General features: G+C 32.3%; 1 protein-coding gene across 1 annotated transcript in view; it reads right to left on the bottom strand.

The window, feature by feature from the left end:
* Positions 1 to 371: 371 nt before the first annotated feature.
* Positions 372 to 17,760, bottom strand: part of LOC146000340 (melanization protease 1-like) — a 75,653-nt gene continuing 58,264 nt past the window's right edge. Inside the window, exons 5-7 of the mRNA XM_083137869.1 lie at positions 2,696 to 2,880; positions 1,595 to 1,693; positions 372 to 829 (exon numbers count right to left, since the gene is read on the bottom strand). Of these exons, the coding sequence (XP_082993995.1) occupies positions 510 to 829; positions 1,595 to 1,693; positions 2,696 to 2,880 (604 nt within the window). The 3' untranslated portion in view covers positions 372 to 509. The remainder of the gene's footprint in view (positions 830 to 1,594; positions 1,694 to 2,695; positions 2,881 to 17,760) is intronic.

The following is a 17,760-nucleotide window of genomic DNA, read 5'->3' as shown; positions in this document are numbered from 1 at the left end:
AATATTACTTATTTATATTGTGAAACACATTTAAGTGCATTGTAGCTAGACAATGATACCAGAGGAAAACGATTACATTTTTAATATGGTTAAGTGTGTTTATATAGGCTAGGTTATATGGGTGTGTTAAATAATTTATACATGGTATTACAAAACTTCCGAATTCATTTAATAACGGATTTGTTGATTTATTTACAACAAATTTATCTAAGCATTGTTTAAGAGAACGCAGATGAAACGGTCTCCTGCACTGTGATGCAGTTATTACATACACAAACACATTCAGAAGACAATCAAAATATAATGCTGGAATTCTAATAAATTAAAACGAAGAGGTGATGAAGCACTGTCCTTAAAAACAAATTATGGAAAAGGGTTTATACATCTTTATTCGGACAATCCAATAGATTTGGTCACATTAGTCTGATAGTGATACATTCAAGTTGGCTGCCAATAGGACACAGGAAAGGGGTTGGGGGACGAAATAACTGACAAGCAATCAGAGGACATCATGGCTCCATCCTATCTAGGAGCCATTTCATATAGCATCTTAACCTAGTATATACTCCCGGTACGCCGTCGGTACCACAGTTCTTGGCGCCGAAGGACACCACGCCGAAGAGATAGTAACGCGGAGGGCCATCTAAGGCTTCGGGTTTCATCAGCGGTCCGCCACTGTCCCCTCCGCAGGAGTCCTGGTTCACAACTCCTCCTACGCACATCTGCGTCGTCTTGATGGATGCGTGGCCCTGGAACTCCTTCTCGCAAACAGAATTGTTTGCAATTGGGAGTTGGACGTACATTAGAACATTGCTGGTCTTCCTCGTTGCTGTAATAGGAAATTTTGAGTCTTTAGTTTTCCTTACAACGTTTTCATGCGCAATGAAATGTGCAGTAGAGTACAACGCATGCGCAGAAGAGTTTCTTCTGTGCAACGTAACAGTATGCGCATAGCAGCACCATAAATCTTACTTCGTTAATAATCACCAAAGGAAGATAAAATATTGGTAACTGCAATATTTTCATCAAATAATGATTATGGATAATGAAAGCTCAGTCTAGTGTCTTCATGTGGTTATAAACAAAAATGTTTCTTTGCTTGTAATAATACAAATCTGACATATTCTCCTAAAAGATAATATTCTAAGGATCTGACACCCACATGAACAAAATCAATTTTGGAAGACACTAAGTCTTCCACACTTGGTTTCATTTATTCAACCATTTCAAATGACTTCGCCATTCTCATGCTCAAGTTTTTCTTGGTATTTCATTCTCCTCTCTACATCGATATCTTAAGATTAAGTGATATAGATTATATTTTTTGTTCAGTCAGATGGAAATGTTGTATGTAGTGCTCAAAACTAACTAAAACTAACTCTCTAGCCTTCTTAAACCCTGCAGCAACACAAGCCTTCCATCTGGCCCTATCTTGGGCAAGATGAATCCAATCTTTTCCATCCATACCGATTTCCTTTAGGTCCATCTCAACATTATCCCTCCATCTTCGTCTTGGCCTTTCTACAGATCTCTTACCGTCAGGATTCTCAACAAGATGTAGTTTTCAGAAAATATGTATTAAGGATATACTTACTCATATCAACTATTCCCCAGCCAGCAACTTCAGCCTTTTCACCTATGAGACTTTTAGTCAGGAGTTCATCATGAGGGAAACAAATTGGTCTCACCCAGGCTGCAAGAGAACAATTTTTCTACAATTGCCATTGTTATATTGTTTCATGCATATATCTAATATAAATGTTTCTCAACGAAATTGATAAATACCTGTATGTTATTCGAACTATCTCTTACTGTATGAAGATGAATGATGATTATATGAAACTGAAACTCATAAATGCCCACGCCAGGACTCGACCTGAGACCGTGGATGGCAAGATCGTAAGTCCAGCACTCAACACTTTCCACCCAGAGAGGTGACGAATCGTCCCTGACATTTTGTGTGTTATTAACTAATTATATTAACTAATGATGTCTTTATTGTAACAAGAGAATGCTATTATAAAAAGCATAATACGTACATGCGAATGTGATGTCAGACAAATCGCACTGAATGTTTGGTGGGGGGGGGGACTTTTGGGATTTTGAACTGCTATACTGATCGCAAACCAAGTGGCGGCTGACATACTTTTGCTACATAGCTCTATCTGTCCACCAATCGTATTCGGGGGGGTGTGCCTCGATGAGTGTCAACAGCGTCAGTTGGCGAAGTAAGAGCTGTAGGGATAACATCGCCCGTTACAACGTTGCCAAGCGTACGTCATTTCTTGTTAGCTGTTTTTATTGGCTTGCTTGTACAGTGTTTGGATGTTCTGTGTACTATTTTTCCGTGTTGTGTGTACTATTGTACAACTTTTATCCTGTAATGGCGCTGATCAACACTCTCTCTTTCCCATTTTACAGTACGTTTGGCAACATGCTGTGTATCCGACGCTCATTTGTTTCGTCCCGACAGGAACTTTCTGTACCCTGTGACTCGAAAATGCCCGATGTCAATCGAAGAGAATTCAACTGATCTCTGATTCGTTCTTTTCCAGCCGCCAGTTGGAATTGTGAGCGGTATAGTATCGTTCTAACAACTGATTCAGCTTTTACGGAATCATTCCTGACATGACACCTTTATTGACTGATTTGCACTCACTCTGTATAAATAAAACAATTAAACCTCAGGGCTTACCTGAAAAGTTGACATTCTTGTTCAGTCTAATCAGAGCGATGTCGTTCATCAGGATACTTGGAACGTTGAACTTCTTGTGCGTGTGAATCTTCTCGGGAGCAAAGTCCTGCACGGGATCAGCACACATGCTGTCGTCACAATCTGGGTTTGTTCTGCTGTCATGTTCTCCAAGCCTTATTTTTGCCCTGTCAACATACAAATACCAAGTATATGTAATTATTAAGGGGGAGGAATGTGTTACATTAATTGTCTCGGTCTGTAATTGCTTCTATTCCATTGATACGTCATACTTCAAAAATATACTCACTTCTTCATAAACAGATTTACCACCTTCCAAAAACTAATTCCTAGAATATACTCATTTTTCAAATATTTATTTTTAAAGTGCATTATTTTTCAGTTGTTATTAGTTTTACATTGACGTGGACGGTTTGAGGGAAACGTGAGGGAAAAAAAAAACACATTATTTCACGGATGTACTACACGAGTTACAGTGAAGCATGTTTCGCGTTTAAAAAGTATCAGAACAAATAAAATTAAAAGAACCCCTTTCTATTTCTACAATTGTAAAAACATCATACTTTATTATGTTTTTAGGCTATAAATCTCCCATGTACGTTATTAGAACGATGTACATAAAACCTGTGCCATTAAAAGATATGATAGAAAGAACAATGTAAAATGCAGTTAGAGCTTTCATAAGGATGTTCATAGCTGGAAAAAATCATTTTTGCTGTTATAAATTCTTCAAATATTCTCTTCAGTATTTCTAAACATGCATCTTGCAAATTTTAGGTTAAAAAGCTTTGATGTTAAAACTAATAAGTTAAAATCATGGGAAATATAAAAAAGATTACCAATAACAACCAATGACAATAATGGTTTTTGATTATGTTTTATTATAGTTGCAATTAATTGTGTTTAGTTTTCAATTAAATGCTACTTTCAATTATTTTCTTCATATACACACTATTTATGCAAATTTAGATTGGACCTACAACTTGCCACTGAAATATGCCTTTACTGAAAACAGAGCCAGAGATAAAAAGCGATAATAGTTATAGCCACTACACTTTCATATGTCCAGCTCGATTAGCATATCTGTGCATAAAGTGGACTTAAAAAACAACAATTGAATTTACTACGGTTTCAGGGAACTACTTTGAGAGAGTCATTACTTACTTCACTACCAAGCGCAATTTCTTATTATTTACGATTATATATGCACGATGCTTACCTAATGAACAATAGGTATAACTATATTCCTACTAGTAACTAAACGATGTTTTCTATGAGAAATAAGCAATTGGTAATCCTTAGCATAATATCAAATTGATAATATACATGTCAAAATCTTCATGATAAGAAAATTGAATTGGTGTTTCTTATATACAAATTAGTGAACAATGGTAAGCTCTCGTTACTTGCGGTTTGTTAATATTGAATTAATCAACCGTTGAAAATTGCTGTGAGAATCATGATAATGGGTGTCATATTCAGTTAATGTATTTTTCACTTTCTTCTCCTCACATATTAGATACATTCAACTTAATAGCTATTGCTAATGAACAAAAGGTAAACATTCTCTAAATTCGTGAAGGTTTCTATTCTCCCTACTAGGACTACCAGCCCCCTCAGAATGAAATCTACCTTCTTTTACTAATTTCATTGAAGTCTAAAGGTTTAAACCACTTCAAGGCTTTCGAAATTACAAATCCGCCATTAAATTCAGAAGAAAGGCGTGCGTTTATGGCACATGTGCTTCGACTGGACAGAGAAACACAGACATTCTGGGAGCTCATACAGTAACTCTAAAGGTCTCCCTAGGCTTCAACCCGCGGCCCCCTAGCTTTAATTTAGCGGCCCGTCAGTTCCATATACTAGAATAACTAATTTCTTTCGTAAATTAGTGACATAAAACCTACTTTAATTATGTTACATTTTAAACTTTACTTTTCTTACATATTTCAGCACAAAATCATTATTTTCTGAAGATTGTTTATACAACCACCTCATACCTTAACCCTCACTAACAGATTTTTAAAAACAGGACTGTTCTTTCACATAATTTGAAAATTGAAAAATCTGTTATGTACGTCTCGCACTAGTACTTGTCAAATACCTTCTTCATGCGTATTATACACTTGCATAGGCTAATTATGATGTGAATGTGAAAATGAATATGACCGTTTGTAAAATTCCAATATAAGAGCACATAGTACAAATTCGAAAGGAAGTTTTTTAAAGCTTTTCCTTTATTTTCTATCACTGCCAACTGCCATACATAACAATAACCATTGCAAAAAACATGCTTTCTTTTAATTCTGATTTTTTATTCTACTTTTTTACGTACTTTAACTTTCATACGTATTTTACGCGTAATTTGCGTGCCATGTTGAAAATCTTTTTTACGTCTAATTGCCCAACCCTGGCTGTTGCTTTGTAATCAGGAGTCTCGTTCGTTTCTTATTATTTTGATGTTCAACAAGAGAAATAAAGTTAATTAATATTCCAGCAAAATAACGAAAGGAAAACTCAAAACTAGGTCAGAAATTTGAGTGTAATGTGTGGGAACCAAACCACACCTTCAATTTTGCATATCCTACCACTTATTCCCAAAAATGAATGGTTCCATTCCTTTTCAAAATCCAAATTGGAGATTTTTTTCAGAGGTCATACAACTACAACGTAAACTTCATATCCTCCTAGCTTTCAGATTTTCTTAAATAACGTGTGTAAAAAGTAATACTAAAATAGAATAACCGTGAATTTCCTTCTCAAAGAAAATAATAATAGTAAATCTATAATTTACTTTTATTTTACTAAAATAATAATTGTTATTAATTACTTATTTGTTACTAGTAGTTCTACTATTCAATTTTATCAACGACCTGACACCCCCACAAAAAATTCTGGCAAGGTCTACACATGGGGTGCATTTCCAGTGGTTCGGCCCTATTAATGTATTTCTGCATCAAGTGAACGTGAAAGAATATTTGACAACATTGTGGTACCGACTCTCGCTGACCATGTGATGAAATTACAGGGTCTCTACCAGTTAAGAATGTCATGGAAGTCAAGAAAAAGTCAGGAAATCAACAGGTAGGTCAAGAAAGTGAAGAAATTATGCTTGTGAGTAGTATCTGAATGAGCCAAGGACTGTTTGTGCCCTCGGGCGTTTAATATTCGCAATTCATTTGCACGGGTTTTAATTAATTCGCATGTACTTAGAATTCATTAGCATGTACTTAGAATACTTTACATTTATGTATTTGCATGTTTAGAACTTTTTATGAATATATAATTATTTATTTTATGAAAAATATGTATATAGAAGGTAATTAGAGGTACTAAACGCTATGCATATGGTTTTATATTCATTACTGCAAAGTATGTAATGTATAAATCGATAATATTAATGTTTATAATATTGAAAATAAGTTTTTATGGTTTATGAACCGCTATGAACGGTGTTAATGGGTGTAGGTACAGGTCCAATTACGATTTGGGACGGTCCCGGTATTTGAACCCGCGATATGTAATGTTATTAATTAGTACTATGTAATAATGTATGTTATTATTGTATGAAACACGGTGGTGCAACACGCTAGACAGAAGACGGTGAACTCCGCGCTCCGCGCTGAGGGTAGACGAGAAAGGAATTTGGGAGATATGCGGTCAAGGTCAAATGACGTCACAACGTCAGGACAAAGAAGGAACCCGATTGACCAATCAGAGAACGCGTCGGTAGATTTTCAGAACCGGTTTTTTCAAGGTTAACCAGTACGCAAGAACAGGAGAAAGGTATGCAATGCCGTAGGGCAGGGGAGGGATTCAACCAGACAACAAAGGATGTCTGGAAATACGCAGCAAGGGTCAAATCTTTGAAGCTATGCGGTTTCCGCCGCCAATTAATATTCCGCTCAGGTTTGCCTTCAAGGCACAGGACGCTTTAGCGCAGGTTTTTTTTTATCTGTACTATGAAGAAGGGAGAGCTATTAGGGACGGGGCCTACAGTTTTCACCATTTGCTTTTATCACGGGGTAACGAACCTACGACCCTTTGATTATTGATTTAGGTAGTAAATGTATGTTACTGTGTGCTATTTAACTTAATTTTGAGTTTATTTTTTACCAAAGTTTGACTTTATGTCAAACATTTTCACAGCTTATTCTTATTTTTACAAAAATAACACTATTTGTACTATTCAGGCAACATTTTTTATTAAATTTTGGACTCGCAAAGATATTTTTACAACTTTCTAACTTATTATTTTACAATTTTATGTTAATTTTTTACCAAAATAACACTATTTGTACTATTCAGGCAACATTTTTTATTAAATTTTGGACTCACAAAGACATTTTTTTTCAACGTTTAACTTATTATTTTACTACTTTATATTAATTTTTTACCAAAATAACACTATTTGTACTAATCAGCAACATTTTGTATTAAATTTTGGACTCACAAAGACATTTTTTCAACTTTTAACTTATTATTTTACAACTTTATGTTAATTTTTACCAAAATAACACTATTTGTACTATTCAGGCAACACTTTTATTAAATTTTGGACTCACAAAGACATTTTTTACAACTTTTTAACTTATTATTTTACAACTTTATATTAATTTTTTACCAAAATAACACTATTTGTACTAATCAGCAACATTTTTTATTAAATTTTGGACTCACAAAGACATTTTTTCAACTTTTAACTTATTATTTTACAACTTTATGTTAATTTTTACCAAAATAACACTATTTGTACTATTCAGGCAACATTTTTTATTAAATTTTGTATTTACAAAGAGATTTTTTCAACTTTTAATTTATTATTTACAAGTTTATGCCTATTTTTTTACTCAAATAACACAATTCAATCTGTTCAGGAAAGACTTTTAGTTATATTTTCGACACACAGAGTGTGTGATCTCAATTTCTATCTGTTTATTTCACAAGTTTAGGCTTATTATTACCAAAATAATACAATTCAATCTGTTCAGGAAAGACTTTTAGTCGCATTTTCGACACACAGAGTGTGTGATCTCAATTTCTATCTGTTTATTTCACAAGTTTAGGCTTATTATTACCAAAATAATACAATTCAATCTCTTCAGGAAAGACTTGTAGTTACATTTTCGACACACAGAGTGTGTGATCTCAACTTCTATCTGTTTATTTCACAAGTTTAGGCTTATTATTACCAAAATAATACAATTCAATCTGTTCAGGAAAGACTTTTAGTCGCATTTTCGACACACAAAGTGTGTGTTCTCAACTTCTATCTGTTTATTTCACAAGTTTAGGCTTATTATTACTCAAATAACACAATTCTATCTGTTCAGGAAAGAGTTTTAGGTATATTTTCGACACACAAAGTGTGTGTTCTCAACTTTTATCTGTTTATTTCACAAGTTTATTCTAATATTTACTCAAATAACACGATTTGAACGTGTTTTTTATTACATTTTGGACACACACACACACACTTACACACACACATACACACACACACACACACACACACACACTTACACACACACACACACTTACACATACACACACACACACACCCCCACACACACACACACACACACACACTCACACACACACACACAGTTTTGTCAAGTTTTACCTTTTTATTTTCAAGTTTAGGCTTAATATTACTCAAATAACACAATTTAATCCAGTCAGGAAGGATTTGTTATTATATTTTGGATGCACAAAGAGATGTTTTCAACTTTTGTACTGATTTTTTGCAGGGTATGTATTAATTTTTATTTATTTTGTTTTGTATCATATATACATTTACAAATTTTTAACTTAGAGTTTAGTATTTATTTAAATCTTTTCAAAAACGCTAAAGAAAAAGTACTTTTAGCTAAAATGTAATCTACAGAATAGATTATTATTATTATTATTATTATTATTATTATGGTTTAGTGATTTCCACTATGCCTTCTTTGTTTTGTATTTCTATATTAATTTAGGGCAGGTTACGCCTGCTACGTAGGAAAGTTTGTTTATTTTAGAGTTTACCGAGTATTTTGTTACTTTTATACTAGGTAAAGTTTTCTAAATATATCAGGTAGGGCTCCATCCATATACTTTTGTTTTTGCTGTTTGGAGATGATGTGACCAGCATCACTCTCCATCTGCTTTTTATTTTATGTACCCAATATTATTTTGAGGCTTAGTGAATTCTAGAGCCTATTTATGCAGGAGAGAGGGCTTGAAAATTTTGATTTCAGATAACCCACAACTATTTGTCAGAGTATTTTAAAGGATATTTTATATTTATTATGTGCCACTAGAATATCAAATTTGCTTATTTTTTATGTCTGTAACGCTGTTATTGTATTTCTAGCTAAGGCTTACTGGATAAAGTACACGAAATGTTTATCATTTCGACTATTTACCTTTATACGAGGCCAAATTTTTAGTGTAACGAAAATTATTGTGTGTCTATAAAGACTGAAATTTTTTTACCGATGGGTCCATAACTGGACGCTTACCAACATTGTTCCTTTTTTTTAAAAAAAAATATATATATATATAACCATTTATCAATATATTGACAATTCACAGGACAAGACGAAGTTCACAGACAACTGACTATATGGACCATAGGTCCACTTGCTAAATTTTTTTCTATGTTAGAAGAATAACTTAGCCTTAGAGCCTTTTTCAAGGTATATTTGAAGTATTACTGGTTTTTTGGGTGCATCAACACTTGGGTTATTTCCATTTGGTTTATTATACGAGGCTACAATCACTATCTGAACACTGAAATTCTCTGATTGAAACTAAAACCTTAGGCTGTAACTAGGGACTTAGTATGTATAGCGACAATTTATAGGACAACATGAACTTTACAAAGGATTGTAGGTGATGTAGGCCCACACGCCAGAGCTTTGTTAATCTGCAAGAAGCATTTACAGCTAATGCTACGAGGAAATGAGGTTGATTTTTTACTGTTTCAAAAGAATGCTATTTTTTATACACCCAATATTTGCTTTTTCAAGTAACTACATGTGCCAGAAGCACTTACAGGCCAACTCTAACTAGACTTCGATTTATGTAAATGTAGCAAGAACTATATTTCTGAGGAAGCACGCAAAAGCAGATTACCAGATTAAAGTATCTGAAAAACAGATTTTTCTATGCAAGTATGTTTTTATTGACTGGCTTATTTAACAGATCAAACAGGAAGACTGCAAAATTCATTAAATGTAGTTCTATAGTATAAGTGGTTTCAGAGATATAAAAAGAACAAATATAAGATTTCGCTTTTGTTTTGCTTCTGAGGCTAATCGCGACGCTAAGGGTAAATGGCGAGGAAATGTAACGGAGGAGAAACAGTCCCAAAAGTTATGGGCTGCATGTAAGTTAATACCACAGAGATATTACAGTAGGTGTAGGTTCTACCACCAGAACTTTTCTATCATAATAATAATGGTTATGCCGTACTGTTAGCTAAAGATGCTGATATTTGAGAAACTTAAAAGCTTATTTGCAAAATTTTAGATAAATAATAATCTGTAAACATATTTTATATCCATTCTGCAAAAGATCCGATGACAAAATTTAAAAATTGTTATCGCCCAGACAGGGACTCGAACCCTGGACAGATAGGTTAAAAGCCTAACGCTATACCAACTAAGCTATCTGGTCACAAGGTATTCTTTTCTTGAAAAGTTAGTTATGTTAAGAAATATATTGAAACATTTGAGAACACTCTTGGTCTGGTTCGACAGAGAAGGAGACAACATTTCCAAATTTTTACAGACTGGGTGTATTTTTCCACTATAGAGGCCTTCACTATATGTAATTCGAAACGCTAAAGTTCAGCTAGCTTCCAAAATTGAGGCAAAGATTGTGTTTGACGAGATTAACAAGTTACAATTATATCCAGTTACGGACAAATAAAGCTAAAACTCTCAGATTTACTGTACTAGCCAAGTTTTAGTAACATTTTCTTCACTTTAGTACAAATACCAAAGAAATAGGTATATTTTATTTATAATTTGACAAAATGTACTAGTATTTAATTCACAAAGTTAGGTAAAAAACAGTATTTTTTTAAAAATATTGTTACTGCCTTCAAATTTTATGTTATTTAGCCACTAACAACTGGTTTACACTGTTTGGCATTCTTTAAATAGGAAAATAAGGAATTATTTGTTTAGTATTTTTACTACTTTATATTTATTTAAGAAAACAATTCTACAGTTTAACTTAATTTTTAACAAATTGTTACTAATTTATATATCAAAGTTATGTTATTTAGAGTGTTTGAAGGCGTATAAAGTTAATATTTGTACTTATCAGTGCAACTAACAATTATATTTTACACACAAAAGATAATGTTTACAGTTAAATCACTTGAATCAGAGAATAATATTTTACAGTAATTGATTCATTCAGCACTAGTCAGTACTTTTATGCATCAGAAAGTTTTCTTAATTTTCTATTATGCATGCTATTTTGTGCTATTCTTAAAATGTATTTCTAAGGCAAACTGGTTTAATTTTCTGCTTATAATGGAAAGTTGACATAGTTTTCGCACAATGCTTTGTACATTTGTTATATTCACTACTTACAATTCAAATATTATGCTTATTTAATGTATAACTAACTAACTCTCTAGCCTTCTTAAACCCGAAGGTTCATGGCTGCAGCAACACATGCCTCTCATCTGTTCCTGTCCTAAGCAAGATCTATATACTCCTTTCCATCCCTACCAATTTCCTTTAGGTCCATCTCTACATTATCCCTACATTTTGTTTTGGTCTTCCTATTGATCTTTTACCATCAGGTTTCCCAACAAGAATCCTGTATACTTTTTTTTCCTCTCCCATTCGTACCACATGATCTACACACCTAAGTCTTCTTGATTTAATCATTCTAATAATATCTGGACATGAATACAAATTATGTACTTCTAATTTATGTAACCTTCTCCACTCATTTGTCTCCTCATCTGTTTTAGGCCCAAATATTTTCCTAAGGATCTTATTTTCAAATAGTCTCAATTTATGTTCCTTTTTCAATCTAAGGGACCAGGTTTATTTACTGTATTTAACTTTTATTTTTAACAAAAATTAAAAGCTTATACTGTAGTTATTATATCTTTTTCTATCAGCTTATTTTGAAATTAATATTATTAGTTATAGTCTTTGATTTATAACTATATTGCTTTTTTATCAATTTATCTAAGAGTACACGCAGACAAACACATGTGTACACACGTTTATGTAAATAGATATGCCTTTTTTCAATATTTTAGTATGAAGATTGCACTTTAGCTATTTAAGCAAGGGTAGGAAAGGTAGGATTTCTGAGAATTTGTTGCAGGATTTTGTTGTCCAAGTATAGATGAGAACTGAGCTGGGAGACTGTTTTGAACATTTTCATGAGAGTTTGCATGTGAACTGTATGCAAATTGAGCACTATTGACTGTGCATGCTTCTAAGTTTTGCTGTTATTTCACATCAACTTTGTGAGACTGTAGACAGTTTTCCTATTTCAAGTAGTTTTTATTGATTGTATTTGTATATGTTTTGGGGACTTAGCAGTTTTATGTTATGAGGCAGTTTGTTGTAGAATATTTTTACCGGATTGTTTTGAGATATTGAGTGTCTGCTGTTTTACTTGTAATTATTTTCCTTCTTGTGTTGTGTATTTGACTATATTTTGTCCAAGTTCGTAGTATTTAGAATAATTGTTATTGACTTGTAGATGTAGGGAGTAATAATCCTTTGCAAGATGCTCTATACTTTAGTCTGAACATTATTCTTAGTGTTCACTTTTGAAGCCTTAGTATTCTGGTAGTATTATTAATGTAGAGGTAAATTAGGCTGAAATGTAGGCATTTTTCTGATACATTATACTCACTTAGTTGTTTCAGCAGGTAGAAGTTGCATGATGGTTTACTGCTGATGATGTTAATTTGCTCTTCTTATGTACTACGTATGATGTAGCTTACTTGAGTAATTGGAATTTTCTACTGAAAAAAGGATTGCTTGTCTATTTTATTCCTATGTTGTTGAGTTTGTCCATAAGCAAGCCATGTTTTTACTCTATCCTATGCCTTGGAAGAATCTAGATATATTGTGTTGGCAGTTTTATGTTTCTCTAAGGTTTCAGCTATGTAGTTTTTTAAACTGTGCTATGGGTGTGACTATTGATTTCTCTTTCTGGATGCCATGTTGGTTTCTGTGTATTCCTCTTTCTAGATCTTTATATGTTTATTTGTTCAGTATTTTTTATTTTTTTGAATTTTAATTATTTTAATTTTACATTAACTAACATATTTTACTTTAACAACAAAATAATTTACTCTAGTAAAAAAAAAACTTCTACTAACAAAAATGTACTATTATAACTTTTAATTTTAGAAAATTGTATTTTTAAAACTTTAACTTTGAAAAATTGATGTTTAATTACTTTAATTTTACATTAACTAACAAATTTTACATTAACAACAAAATAATTTGCCCTAGTATAAAAACTTCTACTAACAAAAATATACTATTATAACTTTTGATTTTAGAAAATTGTATTTTTAAAATTTTAACTTTGAAAAATTGAATTTGAACACACTTTGACTTTAACAATGTACTTTGATTTTTTTATGTAAAAGAATATTAAAAAAATAAAAAATACTGAACAAATAAACATATAAAGATCTAGAAAGAGGAATACACAGAAACCAACATGGCATCCAGAAAGAGAAATCAATAGTCACACCCATAGCACAGTTTAAAAAACTACATAGCTGAAACCTTAGAGAAACATAAAACTGCCAACACAATATATCTAGATTCTTCCAAGGCATAGGATAGAGTAAAAACATGGCTTGCTTATGGACAAACTCAACAACATAGGAATAAAATAGACAAGCAATCCTTTTTTCAGTAGAAAATTCCAATTACTCAAGTAAGCTACATCATACGTAGTACATAAGAAGAGCAAATTAACATCATCAGCAGTAAACCATCATGCAACTTCTACCTGCTGAAACAACTAAGTGAGTATAATGTATCAGAAAAATGCCTACATTTCAGCCTAATTTACCTCTACATTAATAATACTACCAGAATACTAAGGCTTCAAAAGTGAACACTAAGAATAATGTTCAGACTAAAGTATAGAGCATCTTGCAAAGGATTATTACTCCCTACATCTACAAGTCAATAACAATTATTCTAAATACTACGAACTTGGACAAAATATAGTCAAATACACAACACAAGAAGGAAAATAATTACAAGTAAAACAGCAGACACTCAATATCTCAAAACAATCCGGTAAAAATATTCTACAACAAACTGCCTCATAACATAAAACTGCTAAGTCCCCAAAACATATACAAATACAATCAATAAAAACTACTTGAAATAGGAAAACTGTCTACAGTCTCACAAAGTTGATGTGAAATAACAGCAAAACTTAGAAGCATGCACAGTCAATAGTGCTCAATTTGCATACAGTTCACATGCAAACTCTCATGAAAATGTTCAAAACAGTCTCCCAGCTCAGTTCTCATCTATACTTGGACAACAAAATCCTGCAACAAATTCTCAGAAATCCTACCTTTCCTACCCTTGCTTAAATAGCTAAAGTGCAATCTTCATACTAAAATATTGAAAAAAGGCATATCTATTTACATAAACGTGTGTACACATGTGTTTGTCTGCGTGTACTCTTAGATAAATTGATAAAAAAGCAATATAGTTATAAATCAAAGACTATAACTAATAATATTAATTTCAAAATAAGCTGATAGAAAAAGATATAATAACTACAGTATAAGCTTTTAATTTTTGTTAAAAATAAAAGTTAAATACAGTAAATAAACCTGGTCCCTTAGATTGAAAAAGGAACATAAATTGAGACTATTTGAAAATAAGATCCTTAGGAAAATATTTGGGCCTAAAACAGATGAGGAGACAAATGAGTGGAGAAGGTTACATAAATTAGAAGTACATAATTTGTATTCATGTCCAGATATTATTAGAATGATTAAATCAAGAAGACTTAGGTGTGTAGATCATGTGGTACGAATGGGAGAGGAAAAAAAAGTATACAGGATTCTTGTTGGGAAACCTGATGGTAAAAGATCAATAGGAAGACCAAAACAAAATGTAGGGATAATGTAGAGATGGACCTAAAGGAAATTGGTAGGGATGGAAAGGAGTATATAGATCTTGCTTAGGACAGGAACAGATGAGAGGCATGTGTTGCTGCAGCCATGAACCTTCGGGTTTAAGAAGGCTAGAGAGTTAGTTAGTTATACATTAAATAAGCATAATATTTGAATTGTAAGTAGTGAATATAACAAATGTACAAAGCATTGTGCGAAAACTATGTCAACTTTCCATTATAAGCAGAAAATTAAACCAGTTTGCCTTAGAAATACATTTTAAGAATAGCACAAAATAGCATGCATAATAGAAAATTAAGAAAACTTTCTGATGCATAAAAGTACTGACTAGTGCTGAATGAATCAATTACTGTAAAATATTATTCTCTGATTCAAGTGATTTAACTGTAAACATTATCTTTTGTGTGTAAAATATAATTGTTAGTTGCACTGATAAGTACAAATATTAACTTTATACGCCTTCAAACACTCTAAATAACATAACTTTGATATATAAATTAGTAACAATTTGTTAAAAATTAAGTTAAACTGTAGAATTGTTTTCTTAAATAAATATAAAGTAGTAAAAATACTAAACAAATAATTCCTTATTTTCCTATTTAAAGAATGCCAAACAGTGTAAACCAGTTGTTAGTGGCTAAATAACATAAAATTTGAAGGCAGTAACAATATTTTTAAAAAAATACTGTTTTTTACCTAACTTTGTGAATTAAATACTAGTACATTTTGTCAAATTATAAATAAAATATACCTATTTCTTTGGTATTTGTACTAAAGTGAAGAAAATGTTACTAAAACTTGGCTAGTACAGTAAATCTGAGAGTTTTAGCTTTATTTGTCCGTAACTGGATATAATTGTAACTTGTTAATCTCGTCAAACACAATCTTTGCCTCAATTTTGGAAGCTAGCTGAACTTTAGCGTTTCGAATTACATATAGTGAAGGCCTCTATAGTGGAAAAATACACCCAGTCTGTAAAAATTTGGAAATGTTGTCTCCTTCTCTGTCGAACCAGACCAAGAGTGTTCTCAAATGTTTCAATATATTTCTTAACATAACTAACTTTTCAAGAAAAGAATACCTTGTGACCAGATAGCTTAGTTGGTATAGCGTTAGGCTTTTAACCTATCTGTCCAGGGTTCGAGTCCCTGTCTGGGCGATAACAATTTTTAAATTTTGTCATCGGATCTTTTGCAGAATGGATATAAAATATGTTTACAGATTATTATTTATCTAAAATTTTGCAAATAAGCTTTTAAGTTTCTCAAATATCAGCATCTTTAGCTAACAGTACGGCATAACCATTATTATTATGATAGAAAAGTTCTGGTGGTAGAACCTACACCTACTGTAATATCTCTGTGGTATTAACTTACATGCAGCCCATAACTTTTGGGACTGTTTCTCCTCCGTTACATTTCCTCGCCATTTACCCTTAGCGTCGCGATTAGCCTCAGAAGCAAAACAAAAGCGAAATCTTATATTTGTTCTTTTTATATCTCTGAAACCACTTATACTATAGAACTACATTTAATGAATTTTGCAGTCTTCCTGTTTGATCTGTTAAATAAGCCAGTCAATAAAAACATACTTGCATAGAAAAATCTGTTTTTCAGATACTTTAATCTGGTAATCTGCTTTTGCGTGCTTCCTCAGAAATATAGTTCTTGCTACATTTACATAAATCGAAGTCTAGTTAGAGTTGGCCTGTAAGTGCTTCTGGCACATGTAGTTACTTGAAAAAGCAAATATTGGGTGTATAAAAAATAGCATTCTTTTGAAACAGTAAAAAATCAACCTCATTTCCTCGTAGCATTAGCTGTAAATGCTTCTTGCAGATTAACAAAGCTCTGGCGTGTGGGCCTACATCACCTACAATCCTTTGTAAAGTTCATGTTGTCCTATAAATTGTCGCTATACATACTAAGTCCCTAGTTACAGCCTAAGGTTTTAGTTTCAATCAGAGAATTTCAGTGTTCAGATAGTGATTGTAGCCTCGTATAATAAACCAAATGGAAATAACCCAAGTGTTGATGCACCCAAAAAACCAGTAATACTTCAAATATACCTTGAAAAAGGCTCTAAGGCTAAGTTATTCTTCTAACATAGAAAAAAATTTAGCAAGTGGACCTATGGTCCATATAGTCAGTTGTCTGTGAACTTCGTCTTGTCCTGTGAATTGTCAATATATTGATAAATGGTTATATATATATATATTTTTTTTTAAAAAAAAGGAACAATGTTGGTAAGCGTCCAGTTATGGACCCATCGGTAAAAAAATTTCAGTCTTTATAGACACACAATAATTTTCGTTACACTAAAAATTTGGCCTCGTATAAAGGTAAATAGTCGAAATGATAAACATTTCGTGTACTTTATCCAGTAAGCCTTAGCTAGAAATACAATAACAGCGTTACAGACATAAAAAATAAGCAAATTTGATATTCTAGTGGCACATAATAAATATAAAATATCCTTTAAAATACTCTGACAAATAGTTGTGGGTTATCTGAAATCAAAATTTTCAAGCCCTCTCTCCTGCATAAATAGGCTCTAGAATTCACTAAGCCTCAAAATAATATTGGGTACATAAAATAAAAAGCAGATGGAGAGTGATGCTGGTCACATCATCTCCAAACAGCAAAAACAAAAGTATATGGATGGAGCCCTACCTGATATATTTAGAAAACTTTACCTAGTATAAAAGTAACAAAATACTCGGTAAACTCTAAAATAAACAAACTTTCCTACGTAGCAGGCGTAACCTGCCCTAAATTAATATAGAAATACAAAACAAAGAAGGCATAGTGGAAATCACTAAACCATAATAATAATAATAATAATAATAATAATAATCTATTCTGTAGATTACATTTTAGCTAAAAGTACT

Source organism: Lepisma saccharinum, chromosome 16 (assembly GCF_977018435.1).
Source record: "Lepisma saccharinum chromosome 16, izLepSacc3.1, whole genome shotgun sequence".
Lineage (NCBI taxonomy): Eukaryota > Metazoa > Arthropoda > Insecta > Zygentoma > Lepismatidae > Lepisma > Lepisma saccharinum.
This window is presented reverse-complemented; position numbering and strand designations above follow the sequence as displayed.